General features: G+C 46.1%; 1 protein-coding gene across 1 annotated transcript in view; it reads right to left on the bottom strand.

Annotated features, from left to right (window-relative positions):
- Nucleotides 1-2,542: 2,542 nt before the first annotated feature.
- The window catches only part of MARCHF4 (membrane associated ring-CH-type finger 4), a 94,504-nt gene continuing 75,602 nt past the window's right edge, over nucleotides 2,543-21,444 (bottom strand). The window contains exon 4 of the mRNA XM_062498493.1: nucleotides 2,543-3,350. Within this exon, the coding sequence (XP_062354477.1) occupies nucleotides 2,989-3,350 (362 nt within the window). The 3' untranslated portion in view covers nucleotides 2,543-2,988. The remainder of the gene's footprint in view (nucleotides 3,351-21,444) is intronic.

Below are 21,444 nucleotides of genomic sequence, written 5' to 3'. Positions count from 1 at the left end.
AAAATGTCATGCAATGGAGGAGAGGGCACTTGGACGACAGCCTCCGCTTCTGATGGAGGAGGGTCTCCAGCAGGAGAAGGCCATGGGACTCCCGCTGTGTCTCAGACTGTAACCAGCAAAAGGGCAGCACTGCTCACCCCCACCACACACCTTGTGACTACCGGTGGTAGACTTAGCACTTCAACAGGCTTTACCAACGTGGATACTCACAACACCCCTGTGAGGTAGGTACGTATTGTTATTCCCCCTTTGCGTGGAGGGGACACTGAGCCAAACAGCCCAAGGCTACAGAGTCAGTGGCAGAGCTGGAGTGAGAGTATGCAGAGTCCTGTGTGCTCAGAGTACACCACTCTTTCACAGCAAGTTGTGCTTCTGACCTCATAAAATTTTATCTGTTAGCCAAATAAAAGGAATTTGACTTCTACATATTAAATGAGTGGAGGGCAGGGAGGGAAACAACATCATGGATCGCAGCTGTCCCTTCATCTGTGTGTGCTCCCCCCTTCCCAAAAACACTATAATTACTCATCCCTTGGAATGAGGACAGCCTCCAGAACAGGCATAGGGGTGAGGCTACTGTGTTTGCTTGCTTTGGCCAGGTTTCTCTCTACTGAAGCCATTCTTCCAGAGATCATTCATTGCAACACCTTCCTTCTGGGGGATAGCTACTTTCAGAGATGATTGGAACTGCCCCTTCCCTCTCCCTCTGCCCACCACCATCTCTTTTCTCCCCTCTGCCAAAAGCACTCTTTGGTAGACAATAAATCTGGTCAGATAAAGGTACAGTGGCCTCAGAAACCATGCTGTTTCACACCGGTCCTCAGTAAGAAGCTGGCTTTCTCGGACGGTGTTCCACCTCCCACATTCTCTGCCAGAGAAGTAAGTACCTGTTCTGTTGAGTTCTGATATTTAAAGGGACACTGTCAAGTAATTGAGGTGAAAAATACGACCTTGCCCTAAGCTGCTAACCTCCATCTTCAGCGTTGCAGAGTGGTTGCCATATTCAAACACAGAGGCTGAAGTTTGACACCTTCTCCAGTCCAGAAACACCTGACCTGTGACAGCCTGGCTGCCAAAGGAGCTGGTAGCCTACATTTGCCCTATCTCCACAGAAGGTGTGAGAGCTGCTGGTGTGAGGATGGAGGGCAGCTGCCATTGTGCAATGTTGCTTGGCACAGCTGCTAAATGGATGCACTTTGGCTGAAGACATTATCTTGATTTTGGAGGGAGCCGGGTTCAGGCTGGATCACTGTGGGGTCACTGTTTTGTGATAGCAGAGCTTTTGCTCCTCAACTAGCTAATCTCCATATTTCTAGGGTTCCTGCTCTTATGCTTCCTCTGTGGCAGCTGCAAAATAACTCAACCCCCTAGAGTTGGGACATACCCTCCACAGAATGAGGACACTCAGCAGGAAATCAGTAATATGAATTTCCTCCTCTTGCAGAAGAAAGGTGGGGAGGAGAAGGACAGGGATGGTGAAAGGAATGGGGTGAGTGGAGAGAACCATACATGCCCAAATGGAAAAGGACAAAATCGGTAGGGAAAGAAATTTTATTTTCAAGCTCGTAAGAGAATATTACAAACAATGGAGAGTAAAAAAAGCCCAAACCCTAAAAACTATTTAAAAAGTACTTGACAGTGTCCCTTTAATATCCACAAATGATTCAGCCATTGTGCATTGAAAGAGTATGTTCCTGAAGAGCAACCGATACCTTCAAGGGTATATTCCAGAGAAGGAGACTTATTAGAAGTGCTACACAGTCAGTCAGCAACTGTGCTCCCTCTTCAGACTAACTCTCTTTTGGATGACTGAATGGAATAGACTCTATAAAATAAACTAACAGACTGGATGTGAAAGGATCAGCCTACAAGACTGAGTGAGACTGTTGCAAATTGAGCAGCAGAGATACAGACACCAAAAAAAAAAAATGTACTTCTCTAACGCATGAGTGTCTGAATCATCAAGGGAGCAGAAACCCACCAAAGATGGGTCAGCTTCTTGTGATTAGAGTAAAATGGAAGGAAATTAACCTGGAATGTCTGCATGGAAAATGATGTGTGTGGGTGGCAAGGTCTGGATGCTGGATTTAGGGTTATGAAGGCATGAATCACACCAGTACTTGTGCTTGAAACACTTGCGGAACGTTTGTACAGAATTTGCCAAAAATACCTATATGTCAAATAAAGGTCATGGAGCGCCCTCCCCCCTCCCAGTTCTACCCTCACAAACCCCTTGTCAGGAACATTATGAAAAAAACAGGCTTCTTGGTGAAATTTGGGTATGCCTGGATTTTGTTAAGATTTTCTTAGTGAGATGATTCAACCTCTCTTCTGTAAATCAATACTGAAAAATCCCCAGCCATTTCACTTCAGGTACCCCACAGTAAATCAAACAAGGCTCCAGTGACTCATGAAACAAAACAACTCATAGGTCTGGTTAACTGGAGTCTGGAAAATAAAAGCACTCCAAATACTTCATTCCCTTCCATGTTTTTATAAATCTCACACTACATGTGTGTTTGTGTGCGCGTGCGTGTGTGTACGGGGGCTGTGCACAGAGCGTTACCTGTTCCAGGTAACAGGATTTGTAAGACATGCTAAACCGTCTGTTCCTCTGCTTCCCCAGAACTCTGCCTACTCAGTTTGTAGTCTGTATTGCACTTGTTTTGTTGGTTTTTTTTTTTTTTTTTTGTGATTTGTGTTGTTATTTTTTTCTTTTTTTTTTTTCTCTTTTTTTTTTTTAAACAGGCTGGAAAACATTAACCTCTTTAGCATGAGTGTGCAGCTCTCCCTCCACCTGCTTTTTTCCTTAGCTGGCCAGGTGCCGCCTCTTATATCTTGTGCAGTTACTGAAAAAAGAAAAGGAGAGAAGAAAAAAAAGAAGAAAAAAGAAAAGGAAAGAGAAAGAAAAAGGCACACCATGCTCCTCTGCTTTATGAGTTCTTTTGTCTCCTCCGCTTCATGTTAAGGCCTCCTGAATTCCTCGGCTCAGACCGTCGTGACCCTCATGACGAGCTCTCTGTTACTACTAGACTGACTCCTCTGTTCGTGAGGCCTCAGGTGGCTGAGTATATGCAGGATGGTATAAGCACAGTGGTGGTCAGAGAGGGTGCCTGTGGCATGGCCGGCAGCCCGTGCCCCGCTGTCGGCTGGAGCGGAGTTAGTGGCTGTACCACCAGTGGAGGACGAGTGGTTGGTTTGGGAGGAGGGGCGCTGGTTTGTCCTGGTCCCTGTTTTTTGCTCCTCCATGTCCTTTGTTTTGTCATAGTTCAGCACTTTCCACTGCTGATTGACCGCCTGCCACCGTTTAAAAATCCGGTACACCGAGGGCCCTTCGTGTATTATTAGACCTGGAGGGAAGGGGGAAAGAAATAAACATAAAACACAAACAAAACTTTAGAAGAACCATAAACCTTCTCCAGCGTCTTCCCCCAGTTAGCTGGTTAAGCTCAGCTCTCCAGCCAGTACTTTCTCAATGATAAATCCTGTATTTTAATTACCAACAGGCAGAGCACTGGTACTCCTCCTCTGCTGGATCCCTTTTTCTCCTGAATTAAAGGGATTACAGTTTTATCTCTGCCGGCGGAAAACAGATCGTAAATGGAGCACAGTGAGTTATGCTCTTACAGCAAAAGAGTGTCTGTTTACCAACAAATGCCCAAGATTTATCTCTCACTGGGCTAATTTTGCATGCTGCATAGGCATGATTCACCGAGCTCAGGCGTGTGTTTGGAGGGGGTGTAACTGCAGCCGACGTGTCAGTGACGGCTGCTGCACCAGCGCTGTGTGTGTGCACAGCCCGTGTCTCTCCCCACACACACAGCAGCAGAGCAGACAGGGGGAGGCCAGAGGCAGCAGCTGAGTGGAAAAGAGGTTTGTCTATACCCGTAAGTGGTTGTTATCCAAGGCAAAGTTTTGTTCATCTGCACAGCAGGCACCTCATCAAATGTCATTGCCTCCTTTCAAGGGGGAGCTTGACAGAAGGGCAGAGAAGCCCCCCAGGGTATGCAGAGTGTGCAGGCAGTGCCTGTGTCCTGCTGCCCCACCCGGACACAGGGCTGATGTCAGAGGACAGCTCTGGGCTCTGGGACACCACACTGCTAGTGGTCTCTCTGCTCATCAGAGAAGGAGCAGCTCAGGCCCCTCAGTAACCCAGCAGTTATCTCCCAACTCTCTTCATAATCTTCCCCACCCTTGCATGAGGACTAAAGAATTAAATAATTTTAGATGCTTGGATGATGACAAGACTTGAGTATTCAGCTCTGCTATTATTATTGAAGTTGCCAAACTCTGTGGAGGGGAGCACTAGGTCTAGCGGTGGCTGCAACACAGATCTTCTCCACTGAGGCTGGAGGAAGCTGCAACACCTCCTGTAGACTGGCTTAGTTGGCACACTGAAATATATCTCACAAGCTTTGCTAGAGAATGGGATTTATGTGGTATGAGGGGAATCTGAGTGTTCCTGCTTTGCAGCCACCTGTCTCTCAGGGAAGTGCCTTTGTGTCCCATGTAACCGAAGCCAGACCAGCAGGCAGGACTGGGTGAGTTAGCACATGGATAGCTTCATTGTTCTCAATGATGAAGGCATTTCCATTCTGGGTAAGGATCAAGATTATCAAAAACCTTTCTAAGAAGAGTAGCTCTCTTGCCTTCCTGTTGCAAGCATAAAAATACAAGAACAAGACTCACAAGAATCAAACCCATGCCTAAACAAAGGGACTGACTTGACCAACAACATGTAGAGAGATTATGGGCACCACAGAATAAAGTTACTGGAGAAAACCTGTGCAACATCAGACCCCAAAATATCTGAAGGTCATCTTACCCTTAGGGCTGATCTCCCCATTACTCACTGCTGGGATGCAGCCACTTGGTTTCTTAGGAGAGTTTAAATCACTGCTTCAGTAGAGATTGAGTTTCCAGCCTCTCTTTAGTTATGTTCTAAACATAACAAGAAGCCCTGCTAACTTGATCAAACATTAGCTTCAGGGGGACTCACATTCACTGAAATGGGGTGCTGAGCCTGCTCACTGGCTGTAGAAGTAACTCCACTGGATAGCTTGTATGCAGATCTGACTTTTGGGACAGGGAATGGCAAAGGGCACTACAGTGTGAGAGAGCTCTACCCTCTGGTTCCCACAGGCCACTGAGATTGAACAGCTGTAACCCTGCAGTACTTACTGCTGGCTTTTTATAACCAAACTCCATGATGTCATAATAGAAAAATGGGGGATTTCCTCCCTGCTTTGAAACATGGTTGAGAATTCTGACGTGGTCTGATCAAAGCATTAACCATAAAAAGCAGGACTCAGGGAAAGCCTGCAGATCCAGCCAAGGAGACAGAGCTTTGAAGCATGCCTGAAGTGGATCAGCCCATGACAAGGGACATTAGACATACATTTAAATGAGCTGTCTGACTGGTAATGAATGAAATTCCACTCTGATCAGTGTTTCTCAGTGTTTCTCAGAGACCACTTTAAGTCTGGGATAAAAGAGCCAAAGTTAAGTGTTTTTTTCTCTTTGGCTGTGGAACATTCTCCACAGAATCAAATCCATTCTACAAAGTATTAAACACCAAGCCAGGACTGTAAATCTATTCTTAATTACCTTATCACAAATATTTAATGTGCAGCCTGATTCAAGAGGGCTGTTTATAAAATTCTTGTTTGTTTGCCTTCTAATTATAAATGTTTATGATCTTATGCAATTAACTGTGTGATGCTGATGGACGGGTTGCTGAGTCAACTGAGCAGCTGTTTTCTTAGATAGTTTTGGTTTCCAAATATTTATAAAAGTACAAAATAACTTGTTTTCATCTGTATTTACTGGGCTCTAAATTACTTATCGATTTCCCAGTGTCAAGCTCAGGAAGCTGTAAAATTAAGAAGGAACCAAGTGGAGGGGTGGGCATGGAAACGGAAGTAACAGGGATTCATTTACAAGAAGAAGTGCCAAGAGCAAGCAAGAGTCCATCAGTTAATATCAAGCTGCAGGATGCTTAATGCTCTCATTGAAACAAATTTTGTCTGCCTCAGATAAATTTGGATTGGAATTCCTACATGCAGCTTTGTGCATCCCTTAACAAAATCACCCCTCCCTCAAGAATCATTCTTGTCAACAGAAGTGAAATGTTCAATTTAAAGGCCAGAATTTGTTGGGAATTTAGTAAGGACTGTGTTCGACTTGAGGTGTCAATTTAGAAGCAATTATTCCATAAGCCAAATCCTCTTGTGTGAGTGCGTAAGATTGCAGGTTGGTGTGAACTTCTCTCTTCGTGAATTCCTCAACACAGAAGTCAGAGCTTCAAATGGATTCTGGGAGTGTCCTGGTCCTTTTTTACTCCTCCCCATTTTATCTCACCCTCTTCTGCTTCACAAAATCTGTTCTCAGCGGATTCTCTGTGAAAACCATCCTCTTCAGAAGGAAAATTTCTGTGAGTTGCACACAAAACTTGTTAGTCCAGATTGTTGCCTGCTTCATGAAATCCTTAGTTTCTAGTGCTGGTGAAATGAAACTCCCATGGAATGTGGGCACTCATGATGTGCTGCTCTCATTCCCATTTTCTCATGTAGAGTCCTGGCTGGACCAGCACTGAATGAAAATCCTCGGTCTGAAAATCACTGAAACCTGGACTCTCTTGGGATTAGAGGTGCAATGGGTCAGTGGGTTTATAAGAAAACTGATCAAGAGAAAGGTCCTCAGCCCAAGGGCCAGAAGTGCTGCTGGAAGAACACTGGTAGATGTAATAAGGGAATTGTGTTTGTGTCTCTGGATGGCGAAGCAGGGATCTGTTGCTGTATCACCATCCTGTGAGATTAACCCAGGGGGTTGTGAGTCTCCAGTTTAAAGTATCTTTAAATTGGGAACAGCAGTTTCCCAAAAGTGACATGCAGTAAACTGAATATGGTCAACCTCTGCCACCAAGCAATATTCTCCCCAGAACTTTCAGCCTCTAATTAACCTTCCTCTTATTCCAACACTTGCCATGCTTGCATATCTTGAAAGAAACAGGTAAATTTTTGGGGCAGGAACTGTTTCACTTGTTTGCCTGTAAAGAAAACCACCAAAACAGAGATTCTGCTGACAGTGGGTGGCACATCACCCCTGCGCTGACACTCATCTGCAGGAGAAAAAAATCACAGTCCCTTCCAGCCAGTTACCGTCTTAAAAAGGCCCTGTCCTGTCACCTCTTGTTTCCACCTTCAGCAGGACTTTGCCTTTTTGTTTCCCTTTTGAAATGCAATTTCATCTCAGCCAGACAGCTGCCATGCTTCAGCCTGTTTCTGTTTCTGTTGCTTTCATTATTGGGTGTCAGGGGAAGATTATGGCAGCTGTGATCAAAGCTTAATGTTTGCCTCCACAGCAGTCGTGACTCAGGCCAAGGTAAACCAAGCTTTCTGGGAGACAACACATTATTTGCCAGGCTTTCTCTCTACTGACATCATTGCATACACAAACCCTTCCCTCCCTTTCTGTGAATTCTTTAATCTTTTGTGGCAGTCTCAAATTTCTCCACTTCTGTTTGCAAAGCCCCACCAGCTCAGCCCTCACTTATCTTTTTGCCTTAATCTTATCCTATTTGCTCCATCCTTTATCTTGACCTAAGAACAGGAAAGTGGCTGATGATAAATCAGGAAATGAGAGCCAGAAGGATCTGTTCCAGGAAATACAGGCTTGGAAAGGGTTACATAGTGTCTGGCATCCCTCACCACTGTGCTCAGGTCAGTTCCAGCTGAATATGACAAGTTGTCTGAATGGCCTGGCATACTTAGATGCTCCTGTGGCTGATACTAAAGGTCACAGAACTGTACTCCTCAGGAAATGGGGAAGAGGGTGAGCCAAGGAGCAGGGAGAGGTAGTTTTGTAATTGAAAACAATGTCATGGCATCAATGTGACTTTGCACTTGGGCTGATTTGGAGAGTTGTGAACATTGGAGTTGACCAGGCTGGGAATGAGGTAATGTCCTCCTTCTCCTCAATCCCATTCATCATCTCCAGAACCTCTTCATTTCACCCCCCTTCTTCTGCAAGTGAACTCCCCAGCAGGGTGCAGTCCCCAGAGCAGAGAGGTGCAGAATCAGCACTCTTGACACCCCACCTACCTTTTGATTCCCTGATGAATTAAATTGGAATGTCACTGTCTTCACCAGTGTGACTGTCTGGTCCTGCTTGTGTTTGGGATTCTGATTTCTCATTCCTAAGGGTAATGTTTTGCACTTTTCTTTAGTCAATTTGCCAAGATAATTTCAAATTTCAAATGCTGATCTGATCCTCCAGAGTGCTTGCAGCCTTTCCAAGCTTGGTGTCATCTGTGAATTGTATAACAGCACATCCTATTTAATTATCTAAGTTATTAATAAAAATATTAAAGAGAGCAGAGTCCAAAAGACTGTCTACTTGAAATGTGCTTCCAGTTTACAGCACACCACTGGCAACTACTGAGAAAGCAGTTTCTCCATTGGCTGTACACCTGCATTGTGGTTATTTAATCTAGAGCATGCTTCTCTGGTAGGACAATCCAAAGGCAAAGCACCAAGAGCATTGCCCAAGTCACAGCATATTAAAATATGGCTTCCTCCTCAGCCACTAGTACAATTACTCTTCCAAATTACATCTGGTTATACTTCTGTGCTCACCAATTGGTTAACTAAAAAAATATTCAGTATCCTTGTATGAATCAGTTAAGCTGATTTGCCCTTCATTTCCTTGATCCTCAGCGCCTACCTTCATTATCTCATAGAGATTATATTTAAAGCTAGGTACTCTGCATGCATTTCCCCAGCTGCCTGGTACCTCCTGCATCCTCCTCAAGTTCCTGATGATGAAACACTCATGGGTCAGCCACTGTTCCTGCAGCTTCCTCTGAAGTTCATTAGGACATGCTGACAAGGACAGAGCTAACTCATCTGAATATTTTTGAGGCTGTTCTTTTCTGATTCTGCCCTGGGCTCCTTTCTCCTCATTAAAATTATTTTAGTTAAGTTTTGAAGACTGAAACAAAGGCAACATTTAACTATTTGGCCCTTTGTTATCAAATACTATTTGAGCTCTTAGACTTGCCTTGTTCTTCACCTATGCTTATGGACCCAGTTCCTTTTGCCTTTTGAATCTCTGGATGGTCATTTTGGGGCTCAACTCTGACAGCTCCCCATGCCTGTGTGATTTCTAGAGACTTTTCATTAGCTGAAGGTTATTCTTTCTGCCTTTTGCATGATTGCAGCTTCTGATTTTGGATCCTCAAAGAGTTCCTGATGCAGTCTCTGTGCTCTCCTCCCACGCTTCTGAGCTTCCCCCGGCACAGGCACAGTTTGCTGTTGTGCCTTTAGTATCATCCCTTTTGGCAGCTGTGAGCTGTTCACAGCTCTTTTATCCTTCAGATTCTCTTCCCAAGGGACACTCACTGCTCTGCTCCCCTGGGCTGCTGCTGCTGCTTTTCTGGGGTCCATTATCCTCACATCTTACTTTTCTTCAGCTCAGGAATGCTTTCATTAAACAGCTGCTTCCCATACAAACTACTGATACATTCAAATTTTCAGGGAGTCTTTGCTTTCTGGGGAAATCAAATAGGAAGTATAGATTCCTTCATAACTGTAATCTCCACTCTCCAAAATATAATTTTTGTCCCCAGAACGTTTCAAGAGCTGAACAGTCTACCTTGCTTACAGGAGTAGTTTGTAATGGTTAGCCTGGAACATGTGGTGCTGTCTTTTAGACATTTCTGGAAGCTGCAAGACACTGGACCAATGATCAGCATTTCTCTAGTCCACTAGAATCTAGACTTCTAGCAAGGGTCTGCTCTGAATAATGCTGGAACTGTACTAGGAAGGTGTGCAAACTTAGCAATTGCCAGCATTGAATGAGATAAAGTATAAACTGAAAATGTATTCATAATGATTAGAGCTTGAGTGAATGCTTAACATATGGAAATATAATTAGCTGATTATAATCAGGCATTTTCTTATCAATCATTTTCAATGCACTTTTTTAAATGTTTAAAGAACTGATTATGTATGAATCTGAACAGTGTTTTGGCTCAGCACAACTGGGATGTCTGCAAGGCTGGACTCTGCTGAGTGCTGTTATCACTGGATGACATGGTCATCATGGAACCTATGGATCTGGGGAAGACAATGCACTCCTCCTTCTGCTAAATGTGTTCACTGTAGTGAGGTTTTGCTGTCACACCGCTTTCCCAGCAGTGGGATGCCATGCTTGGATCTCCCAGGCCACAGGGCATGACTCCAGCAAAACTGAAATTGAGCTCATCTGAGAGTGATACCTCCATGGCCAGGGAATAGCTCCCATCAGTGTCCACAGAAAATCTGTTCCCAGCCTTGAGGAAGTATTTTATGGAGGTTTGGACTCTTCCATTTTGGGTCACTACAGAAAAAACAAGTTGGTCCATAACCTTCAACTGCTGAGCAGCCAGAAAACCTCATGTTTTTATTGCAGCTCGTTTCTCCTTGTTCAAAGGCAGCTGTGCCTCAGAGCTTCCTCAGCCCCTGGTGGCCCAGGAGCCCCTCCAAGTGCAGTGAGAGAGCCCTTCTCCTTCCCTGCTTCCTCCACTCTTCTGGCAGAGCCACGGGAGCAGCAGATCCCATCTGGGCAGGTCATTATGCTGCGTCCCAAGCTCTCTACAGCCATTAACACCCACCGCCAGAGTCAGCAAGAGCCCTGCCAGGTGGGACACGGATCCAGAGGGCTGGCACCTCAGAGTGTCCCCACAGCTGCTGCTCCACCAGGTGAGTGCTCCTGGGGCAGAGTGTGGGGGGCTGGGGAGAGAAGGCAACTCTTTTGTTACTGCTGGGAGTGCCTGGTGGGGCAGCTGGCAGCATCCCACCCCAAGGAAGCACTGTGGTTTTGCAGGATGCGGCTGAGCTACATGGTAAGAAACAATTTCCAGGTTGTGACACTGCAGCATGTCACAAGTTCAAGTGACACAAGTATGCAACAGTGATTCCTGTGTGCACAGGATGCCACAGCTTCCTGTGGGAAGCAGGAGCTGTCTGCCCCACAGATATGGGATTTGTAGCTGCGGGAGGAGGAAGGCTTTATCCAGCAGGATGAATTGAGTTGACAGCTAGGACTGCCTGCCATGGGGCTTGTGGAGCTCATGGGAGCTGCAGGCAGGGTGTTGTAGGAGCATCTGGGGAGCTTTTATGGCTGCAAAGTAAAGCATCTTCTCTGAGAGATGCTGCCTCCATCCCAGGGCAGCCCTGCTTAGCCATGTTTTCCACAACACATGGGCTGAGCGCTGTAGGGCTGAGCTGATAAGACTGAAAATGAGAAAATACTGGCAAAATTAAGGAGCTGAGAAGAGGTGTCCAATGGAAACGAAATTTCATTTTGTTCAGCACTCCCACGTTTCTGCAATGGGAAAATAGCACCAGCTGTCCTGCAGAGATGTGAGAGGAGCTGGGCTGACCCCTGGAGTTGCACACAGCAACACCATGGCCTCAGAGATGCCACAGTGCTTCCAGCTGTGAACATACAAGCTACCAGCCACCACAACTTCCTCTTCCTGCACTGCCCAGACCACTACTTTTTTACCCCTTGCCTCAAAACAGTGATAAAAACCACCCTAAACCATAACAAGAAATAACAGTGAAAATAGGTGAAATGAAACCAAAAGAAATCCTTGTTCAGGCATAGATAAAGCATTAACCAAAGTACTCCTATAAACTCAGCTGGCTGTGGACAGCTACAGCAAAGTGCATGTTGTGCCCTAAGGGGCTCTTGTATTCCTGTGGTATTTAATTCACTGAGCATGATAAAGCAGAGGATTAAAGGGCAGTCTGTAGTTATGCAGGCAGCAATAAATGAGACTCTTCTTGGAAAAAGCAAGTAAATAAATAGGGATGGGAGCTCCACCAACAGAACAACCCTTTGCTCTGAATCATTCCTCTCCAGCACCATTCCCCACTTGTGTGTCTACCCATAACTGTGCCAGGAAGAATAGGGCTTGGAGGCAGTGCTCATATATCCTCTTGCTCTCTTGAAGTTTCCCCTCCTTGTTTTGTAGCTAGGACTGGGGACATCCTCTTGGAACCCTTTTTTTCCTCCAAATTTAAAATGGATGTAACAGCAACACCACACATCTTGAAATGGCTTTGTTCAAGAGGTGAAAAACACTCATTGTGTGCATGACAGATACTGCAAGATCTTTAAAAGAAGGGAGTAAATAATAATTTCAAGCTAGGTTGAACAGAGCTCTGGTCTCTTAAGTGATTTTATGGGTCTTTTCTATCTTCAGATTTCCAGATATTCCCTACAGAAGTCCATAGAGTTGAATGCTCATGGTGTGGAGAGAAAAAGCATGTGGCTTCCACTTCATTCTGTTTGCACGATGGAAAACGTTCCATTCCTCCAAGTCTGGGTACTGAACCTTCCTATGCCATAGTTAATGTTACTCTGACCAAAGCACTGCCTGTGCAGTCATGCTGATCCTCAGACATTCCAGGGGCACTCCTTTAAAAGAAAAGCTGGACAACACCACTGTGCAGGGCTTGGGAAATCTGCCTTCACACTTGCTTGGAGTGAGACCTGAAAAAGGCACATTGTTCCCCTGAATGGAAGAACACACATGTATTTGCAGACAGGTTAAAATGTTTCATTTGGAATTGAATTTTTTTAAAACGTTGTGTTCCAAATTCTGACACTGAATTTGAAATACTCAGCATGAGCAGTCATCTCTAAATGTTAAATCAAAATGCTTTGTTCAAGAATGATCAAAACATGACATTTGCTTATTGAAAGTATAACTAATGCCTCCCTCTCTGCTTTTATTAGCAAATTAAATTCTGTAAGGAAAAAAATGAGAATAGTTTCACAATTTTTTCATTTTCTAAGGGACGCAGCTTCTGAGCCCAATTCCTGCAGACTATTCCAGTAACCTAAGTGCTCTTTCACTAAGAGAAATACAAACCAATCAGGAGAGACACAAAGGTGAGTACAGATCACCCTTGTCATGCCCCAGGGTAATGTAGGGCACATGGGCTAAATTAAAGGACCCAAGATGCCTCTGATGTCACACACTGGCACATGCATTATGAATGCTTCTACTGCCTCACTGTAGTGGGATGTGAGCATCTCATCTACTTCTTCCAACTTGTAGGAAGGCATCCCAAGGATGTGAGGCAGAGGTGTTCATGTGTTCATGGTGCAATTTGGCCAGCCTTTTGTTGGGATAAATGTGCTCCTGGGACACACCACAGTATCCTGTGCTGCTCTTTGTTCTCCACAGCCATGACCAAAAAAAAAAAAAAACAAAAAGAAGGTCTTTCACTGCAAACCCAGGATTTCTGTGAGATTTCCAAAAGCTTTTCACCTTGGGTGTAGCAGCCTCTCTCTGCTCCTCGACCATGTCCTCACAAGTCTCATCCCACCTCCTCCCCTGCAAAGGTCTTCACCTCTCCCACAGAGGCACTATTCAAAATTAATGAAGGTGGTAGAACTCAAGAGGACAAGGGTCTGTTATTTCTGATCTGTCACTAGCTAGGATCTCTAGGAAGGCAGAATGTGTTCCTTGCTTCTCTGCATATACATGGGTCTTCCATCAGAGCTGAAGACCTTTATGGCTGCAATATCCAGCTGAGTGAATGCTGATAGAGGGTAAGGGGCAGGTAAGGGTTTACCTGCACCTATGGGACCTGCCAATGCTGAGCTCACAAGTATGACAGCAGTGAAAAGAGCTGAGTGTGGCTAAACCTGCAGCAAAGGTCTGAAGAAGAGCCTGGGAGAACACAGAAAGGTTCTTGATATGGCCATGGCTGAGCAGAGTGAATTGCCCCACCTGGAATAGTATGGATATTGTGGATCCAGTTCTGCCATGGGGCAGAGGGGCTCAGGCTTAGGCTGTTTCTTGTAGGTCTTGGTGCAGGAAGAAAAACACCGCTTCAGGGAGTAACTTTCAGGAAGAATTAAGTTTAGTAATTCAGCCCATGGGCCTGTTTGCAATATTCTTCATTACAGCCTGTTGTATCTGGGTTGAAAGATGGCTCTGCTGGTAGGTAGCCATCATCAATCTAAGACGTGATCCCAAAGCCTGATTAATGTGGCTTCATATTAATCTATTCTTATCTCTGCTTCTGGCTCCCCACTGAGCTGGGGACACACCAAAAGCTGGGGACACACCTCATCCACTATGCATGGGGGGGATGACCCCCCCTGTGGTCTCATCTTTGGCCATGGAGTTGAATTCTCTTGATACAGCCACAACAGCCTGCCATGGACTACAGCTTCCACCTCCAGGAGTAATGTGTCTGTGGGGATGCAGGCTGTTGTAGGAGGAGCGACAGGACAGAAGGCAGTTGGAAAAACACAGCCTGGCACAGAACTGAGGACTTTTTTCATCCCTTACTAGATAGCACAATTTGTGCAGCTGGCATGGGGGATCCTACCAGCTGCCTACAAGGGAATTTCCTGCCCTAGTGGAGAGGTTGTGACAGGAAGGTGAGTGCTCCTGCCTCTGCCCACATACAGAAACTTAACTCAGGGACAATGGGCACTTGATTTTGTCAAGGAGTTTAGTGACAGGAAAGCGCCATTCTGATTGTAATGTATCACACTTGAGAGCACAAGATGCAGTTCACAAGGCAAAAGAATTTCTTTTTCCCTCAAAAAATGTTAATTATGTTGCCCTCATTAAATGCTAAACACATTGATCCACTGGAGCAGAGCACACCATATGGTTATTCACGATAAAATACATCTCTGGAGCCCTGTTGTAAGCGTGGGACCCTGCTGGAGATGGATGTGGGGAAGGACCGTGGAGCTCAATGCACACGTGTGAAAGCCCAGGTGCTGTTCAGATTGTGCTGGAAGTCAAGTTCCTTCCCTGCAAAGAGGGAGAGGGTTCAGAGCCAGGTCCAAAGCTGTGTCTCTCTGCTCAGCAGCGACGTGCTGGCTGTACGGAGAGCTGCTGGAGCTGCGCTGAGTCCTGTGGGCACACAGAGCCCCTGCAGCCCTGCCCTGCTGGCAGCACACAATGCACTCGTGCCAGCTGCCCCTCTGCTCTCTCATGGAACAATCAATGCAACAGTGGATAAAAATAGGTCCCTTCTTTCAGGGACAGAAGGGTGGCTTGTCTCGATTTTGCTGAGCATCCGCTGTTCCTGGATAACAGCCAAGCAGTCAGTGGTCAGATCAGCTTTGCAGCATTGTTTCTCCTGATGCTGGCCCAGCTACAGGGCCCACAGTGATTGCTCCCCAGGAGCTCCCCAGCTGGATGAGAGCCCCATAACACACGCTGTGGGGACTGTTCCTGTCTACACAGCCTCTGTACAGCTGATAAGATCAATGATTTGCTCAGTGGTTTTTAAAGCATGAACACTATGGGTGAATGCGTCCACACCAGAGTTTACGGTGAAGAAAACATGGCTTTGCTGCCTAGCTTTATCCCAAGTGCACTGCTCTCCAAGTGACCTGGATCTGGTCACCCCAATTAGCTCCTGATAGCTCCAGTTTACAGGCAATTTGGGTAAGAAGTGCATGACGAGCATGGCAAGTAGTGCATCAAAGGCACAGAAGACTTCTGTATATTCTCACAGATCTCTTCCAGGTATGCCAAAGTCACACGCATTTGCTGTGTGGGCTGCTGTCAGGTCTCTCCCCCTAAGACATTTTCCGAACTTCTCTGCCTTGTACTCTGCCTTTAGGGTGTCATCAAGCCAACATGTGGGTTTGGTGCTTCCTCAAAACTCAAAATTCCCTACTATACAGTAGTGATTCTTCCAGCTTTGTACCCTGGGGGACTGTGTAGACCTGAATGAAAACATCTGCTTTTCTTTTGAGAATGGGATCAATACAGATGAAAACTAAGACCCTTAAGACACCTCATTTCTCAGTTTCACTTTATTTCATTGTGACTTTGACTCTTAAATCCTTTGAATGCTGAGGGCCCAAGTGACCTGGTTAGTTAACACCACGAGGCTACCTCAGCCCAGCATTTCCTCTAGAAAGCAAAGCTCATTTAAGACAAAATCCCATTAGTCTTGGCAAGAAGCTTGAATTGTCACTGTTTCAAGGAAGCTCCATTAATTACTTTTCCCACTGCACTATGAAAGATCAAATGCTGTGGATCAGTTTTAATTGGCTATTGATTTCTTATGTTATTACCTATGGTTGTGCTGAGATGCTGTCAGATGTACTGGATGCTTTTGATTATTCTTTCTGGCAGCTGTGATTAAAAACAGCAAGCAGACATTTCCTGATCTGTAATGGATTGCCATGGTGTGCCAACAAGAATCGTCAGCTGGATGAATGGTCCTGCTCTGCCTATCTTGTGCTGCTGAGCTGCAGTGCAGTTTTGAAGGCAAATACCATCAGGGACCAGCCAGGGAAAGAGCGGGAAAAGCTTCAAAGAGCACGAGGATTTACTGCCTGCTGAAGTGCACTGCTGTCAGCACCAAGGCAGGGTGAGCCTGGGAGCAGGGACTTGGGCACGGACAAAGCAGAAACACCATCAGTCAGTGATCCAAGGAGAGGCAGATCAGGTTACTTCTGCATTGCTGGGGATAACCCCCAGCACACCAGCCTCAGGGATACTCCTGTGTGATCCCAAGCAGGCCAGCACACACAAACCATATCACCACAGCCCCGCACACACAGCCTGCTAATGGCCCTCCTGGGACATGCTTCTCCCTCAGAGCCCATCTGGGGATGCCTGAGCCTACTCTGTGACATGCTCTCATTAGCTGGCAGAGTTCCTCCTTGCTTAACAGGAAATGTTTTCCCGTCCTCCTGACCCCAAATGACACCTTATTCTACAAATGTCGACTTCCCCTAATTGCACCTTGACAGAGAGAGAGGCAAACCCCTCCTTTCCCCTCCATGGACTGTCATTTAATTAACAGGCAGGTATCTCTCAGGATTTGCAGCCCAGGTCTAAGCTGCTCTCTACTCAGTAACTGAGGCCTGTGAAGGCTCATTCCATTTATCTGTGCATTTCAGTAACTGCGTTTCTGCTAATCTCTCACTATGCGACAGATTTACCTCTTGGATTTACCTCTCCTGGACCATGGAGAGAGCAGTTAATCTAATGAACAGTCCCCATCTCACTTGTCATTCCTTTCCTGGTTCCTGATCTCAGATGTCTGTGTCATAGATGACTTCACAGCAGAGCAATACCTATGCTGGCACCATCACCAGTTTCTAGTTTCATCCAACTCTCATATCTGTCCTACAGACATGACCAGAGATAGTACAGATGAAAGAGAGATCAGAATCAAAGACATTGAGGCTGGCTGGATATCAAGAAGCATTTAATTTGTTCCTCCTTCACAAACTGGGATCATCTCCCTGCAACCTGTTCTTGACATATGTTTTCTACCAGGTTCTTAAAAAGAATTCAGTACTGGAGGTTCCCACAAATCCCAAGCAATCTTTTCCAGTGCCTCCTTCCCTCCTGTTACATTTCTGAGAGCAAGGGGGAGAACAGTGTTGAAAGACCATCTTCCCCAGATGGACATAGCTTCTGGTGCTTGGGGCCATGCCATCTGTCCCATTGGTCATGAGGAGCAGACTGGTTTTACTTTGGTTGTGGCTTCTGTTTTAATCATGGGTGAAGATGTAGATAACAGTTCCTGTCCCTTCCAACTGTTTTTGTGAGGCATGCTAGAATCTAGAAAAGTCCAAAGAAACCTAGTATATTACTGAAGGTTAGTGACTGAGGGTCAAATCCAGATCCCTGGATTTTGTTCCATGGATCAATAGTCTCTGAGTACACAGACATATTTTGAGAGCTCAGCCTGGAGATGATCTGACCATTTCAGAACAAATGAAGACAACAACAACAAAATGATCTGTGCTGAGTGAGCTATATGTGCAAGGAAGCACTCATGCCCCTCACCTTTGACTCCACACTGCAAAGATCAATGCTGCCATGGGATTGCCCATGCAGATTGCCACAGATACCTCTATCTTGGCAAATTGCTACCTAAATCCCTTTCTGACTTGGTAGAGAGGGGATCACACAAAGCAGCTGGGCAGTTGCTGACTGCCTGTCTGATTTTAGTCACACCTCTGCAGAGTTGGTGACTTGTCCAGCTTTGAGATTCCACAGTGCCAGAGGAAGTGTCCTGCTGAGCACTCCAGTGACAGGGTGTATAAACCAGCCTCCTGGACAAGAGTCACTGGCTACCCAATGGGTGTGAGACATCAAGTACAACTGAAGTGCAAACTGGCAGAAACTACAGAGGAGCTCTGTTTCAGCACATCTGCTCTTCAGTAAGTACCTTGTCTTTCAAACCTCTGCTCCTCTGCTAGTTGGGGGTCAAACTGGAGGAAGAAACAACTGGAATTCATACAATTACTGTAGGACCTATGGTATCACATTCTGCTAGCTAAGACTGCCCAGCCTGTTACAAAAAAATGTACAGACAGTATCTTACATTAGCTGGAGAAAACTAGTGTGGTAGAACTGAGTGCACCTAATGTCCTGCCCTTACCCCATGACTGAGCATTTCTTAGTTTCTAAATATTTCCTACCCACCCTACACACTATGTAATAAAAGAGGGAAAGGGCTCTACCGCAGAGGAGGAGACACCGAACTGCACAGACAACACTCTAGTATTTTAAGATCCATTGCCACTGTAATTATCCATGAGAGATTTAATCCTGAACGTACGCAAGTGGAACTAAAACCCAGGGACGAAGAACAAGAGGCTTTGGGCCATGCTGGCAGTCATGAGCAGAACTTTCAATCTCCAGAGCTGCCTTTCACCATTTGTGATCAAAATACCCTACATGAGACAGTAAGGTTTGGATGAAGAGAGGATGAGAAATGGATGAAGAGAAGGAGAAAAGCTGTTCTACAGTGAGGAACCCACTGCAAGCCTTCTAGGGAGACATTGCTGCATCCATCACAGTTGCACAAAGTCATAATGAACGAGGAATTTACCTCAGTTGCAGTGTTCATAGAATGGGTTGGGTTGGAAGAGACCTGAAAGATCATCTTAAATACCTTAAAGACCTGCCTTGAGCAAGGACACCTCCTACTACACCAGGTTGCTCAGAGCCCTGTGGAGTGTGGCCTTATACACTTCCAGGGATTGGGTACCCACAAGTTCTCTGGGCAATCTGCTCCAGTGCCTCACCACCCTCATAGTAAAGTATTTCTTGCTAATATCTAATCCTACTCTCTTTCAAATGAAAGCCATGACCCATGTCCCATCACTATATGCCTTTGCCCCAAGCTCCTCTCTAGCTCTCTTGTAGGCCCCTTTAAATACTGGAAAGCTGTATCCCCAGACCCTTCTCCAGGTTGAACAACCCCAACACTCTCAGCTTATGTTCCCAGGAAAGAATTCCTTTTGATCAGTCCCTTACCCCGGCCTGACCTGGCCTTGCCTCTCAGTGGGAACAGACCAGCCTTTTGGCTAGTGCTAGTGCAGCCCCCTGAAATCTGCAGGGTTAAGGAGAAGTCACTCAGAGAAGAGAGATGACCACATCAACAGCCAGAGAGTCACAGCTCCTGCTGAGGGTGTAATTTGTCACTGAGTTTGAACTGAGCAGAGGAAGAGGTGGGGAGGAGAGTGAACACACACTCTCAGCTAGTACTGCTCAGAGTGCATTTCCTCTCCACTGCTGAGCTGGGAGCAGCAGCAGCAGCAACAGCTGGGATTGCAAAGAGCAAAAATGCACTATACAATCAAGTTTTACACCACAGGGTGGCAGGGGCAGAAAGCATGCACATATGAGCTTTTCTACAGGAATTCAGACAGAGCTCACGTGCTCCAGAGAACATCCCCCATTCTGGATGAGCATGGGTGGGCTGCATGGCAGCACAGGAAGATGTGCTGCACACATCCCAAGTACAGCCAGCTCTGGGGAGTTCTGAGTGCTGGGCAAGAGAACCCACATACAGACATGTTAACTCACTGCATCTGTAATGCTTCCCACTGGTTTTTGAGTTTGTGGGAAAGCCAGCATGCCTGGCACCCCAGGACTGCCAGCTGTGCAGGGAGGAACATGAGACAAGGAGATGCCCCATGTCACGACTCTGAAATGTTCCAGGGAATGGGATGTTTGCTTGTTCTTTGGCTGGAAAAAAAATCAAAGCTCCCAGCTTAGGGCATTATGCTTAGTGGTGATATCAGTGGAGATGCAAATAAACTTATTTTTTCCTCAGAGAAGGTGGAAAAGAGAAATAGAGGCCAAATCCTTAGAAAAATTAGCAAAACCAACCAACCAAAAAAAAAATAAATAAATCTAATGTGTCTGCCCAGTTCCCCTTCAGTTCAAAGTTGGCATGGTTTGTTCTCTGCTGTGTGGGAAGATTTAGCTCCTATTAACAGATGAGCTAATCAGTTCCACTCAGCTCTTGAAGCTGTATCAAAGCCAGTTAATCATGTTATTGATGGCTGCCCAGGCCAGAGCTCTCCACTTCTGTCCCCTGCCAACAAGGCAATGCATGTGCACCCCACAAATGCATAAGGAAAACTTTTTTCCACCTTCAATTCCCCCAGTAAGAGGACATTGCCTATTTTGCCTATTGTGCCAACATGTGGGTGCTGCCCATCTCTCTTTAACTCCTCTTGCCAGGAACTCTTTTCTTGGGGAGACGTGGTAGCTCCACCAGCACCTTATGAAGAAGGAGCAGGATGATTTCTACAGGCCAAGCTCACATCTCATTGTTAGCACCGTGGGAGGAACTGTTTTGGCAGGCCCAAGTCCTGTGCTGGAAGGCTGCTGAGGCCAAGAGCCATTTGAACCTGGATACCAGGGTGTGCAGTCAAGAATTCTGTCCCTGCCACTGTGTCTGTTTTACTTCTGCACCCAAATTCCACCAGTTGCTAATCTGTCCTGCTTCTCCTGAGGGCTGGAATGGGAGCTGCTCTTCCCTCTGGAATGGCTCTATCCACACATACACATATCCACCAAGTGAAGAGGACTGCCTTTTCCCATGGAGTTTGGAAGGGCTTCTAACTTTGTAACAGTGATAGCAGACATGAAGAGCTCTCTGGTTCCCTTTTTGCTTCCTGTCAGGGTCACTTGAACTGACAAGTTATCTTGTGGCCTGTGCTTGGGTGGACACTGCTCAGGGCACATTTGGAGGAGGCTGGTGTTCACCAGAGTGTTTCAGGAGCTGCTGCAGGTGCTGGCAGCTATGTCCCTCCATCCTGCAGACCTGCACTTCTCCCAGGGAGACTCTACTAGGGTCAGGCTGCCAGCAGCTGCTGTGTTCTCTGGGATTGTGTCATGTGAGTGAGGCACTGCATCCTTAAAAGAGCTGCTCTGTACCAGGAACCTGACAAGGACCCCAGGCTGGCCTGTGACCTGGTTGGGACTTGCAGCTCCAACGTGGGACAAAGAAGGGGAAGCCACTCCTGCCTGGCAGAGACTGGGCTGGAGAGCCAAGGAGCTGCACGTGGAGAGATCCTGCCATGCCTGGTGTGGGGCAGTCCCTAAATTAGCTATTACAGGAGAAAAAGAGTTTCTCTAAA

Source organism: Cinclus cinclus, chromosome 9 (genome assembly GCF_963662255.1).
Source record: "Cinclus cinclus chromosome 9, bCinCin1.1, whole genome shotgun sequence".
NCBI lineage: Eukaryota > Metazoa > Chordata > Aves > Passeriformes > Cinclidae > Cinclus > Cinclus cinclus.
This window is presented reverse-complemented; position numbering and strand designations above follow the sequence as displayed.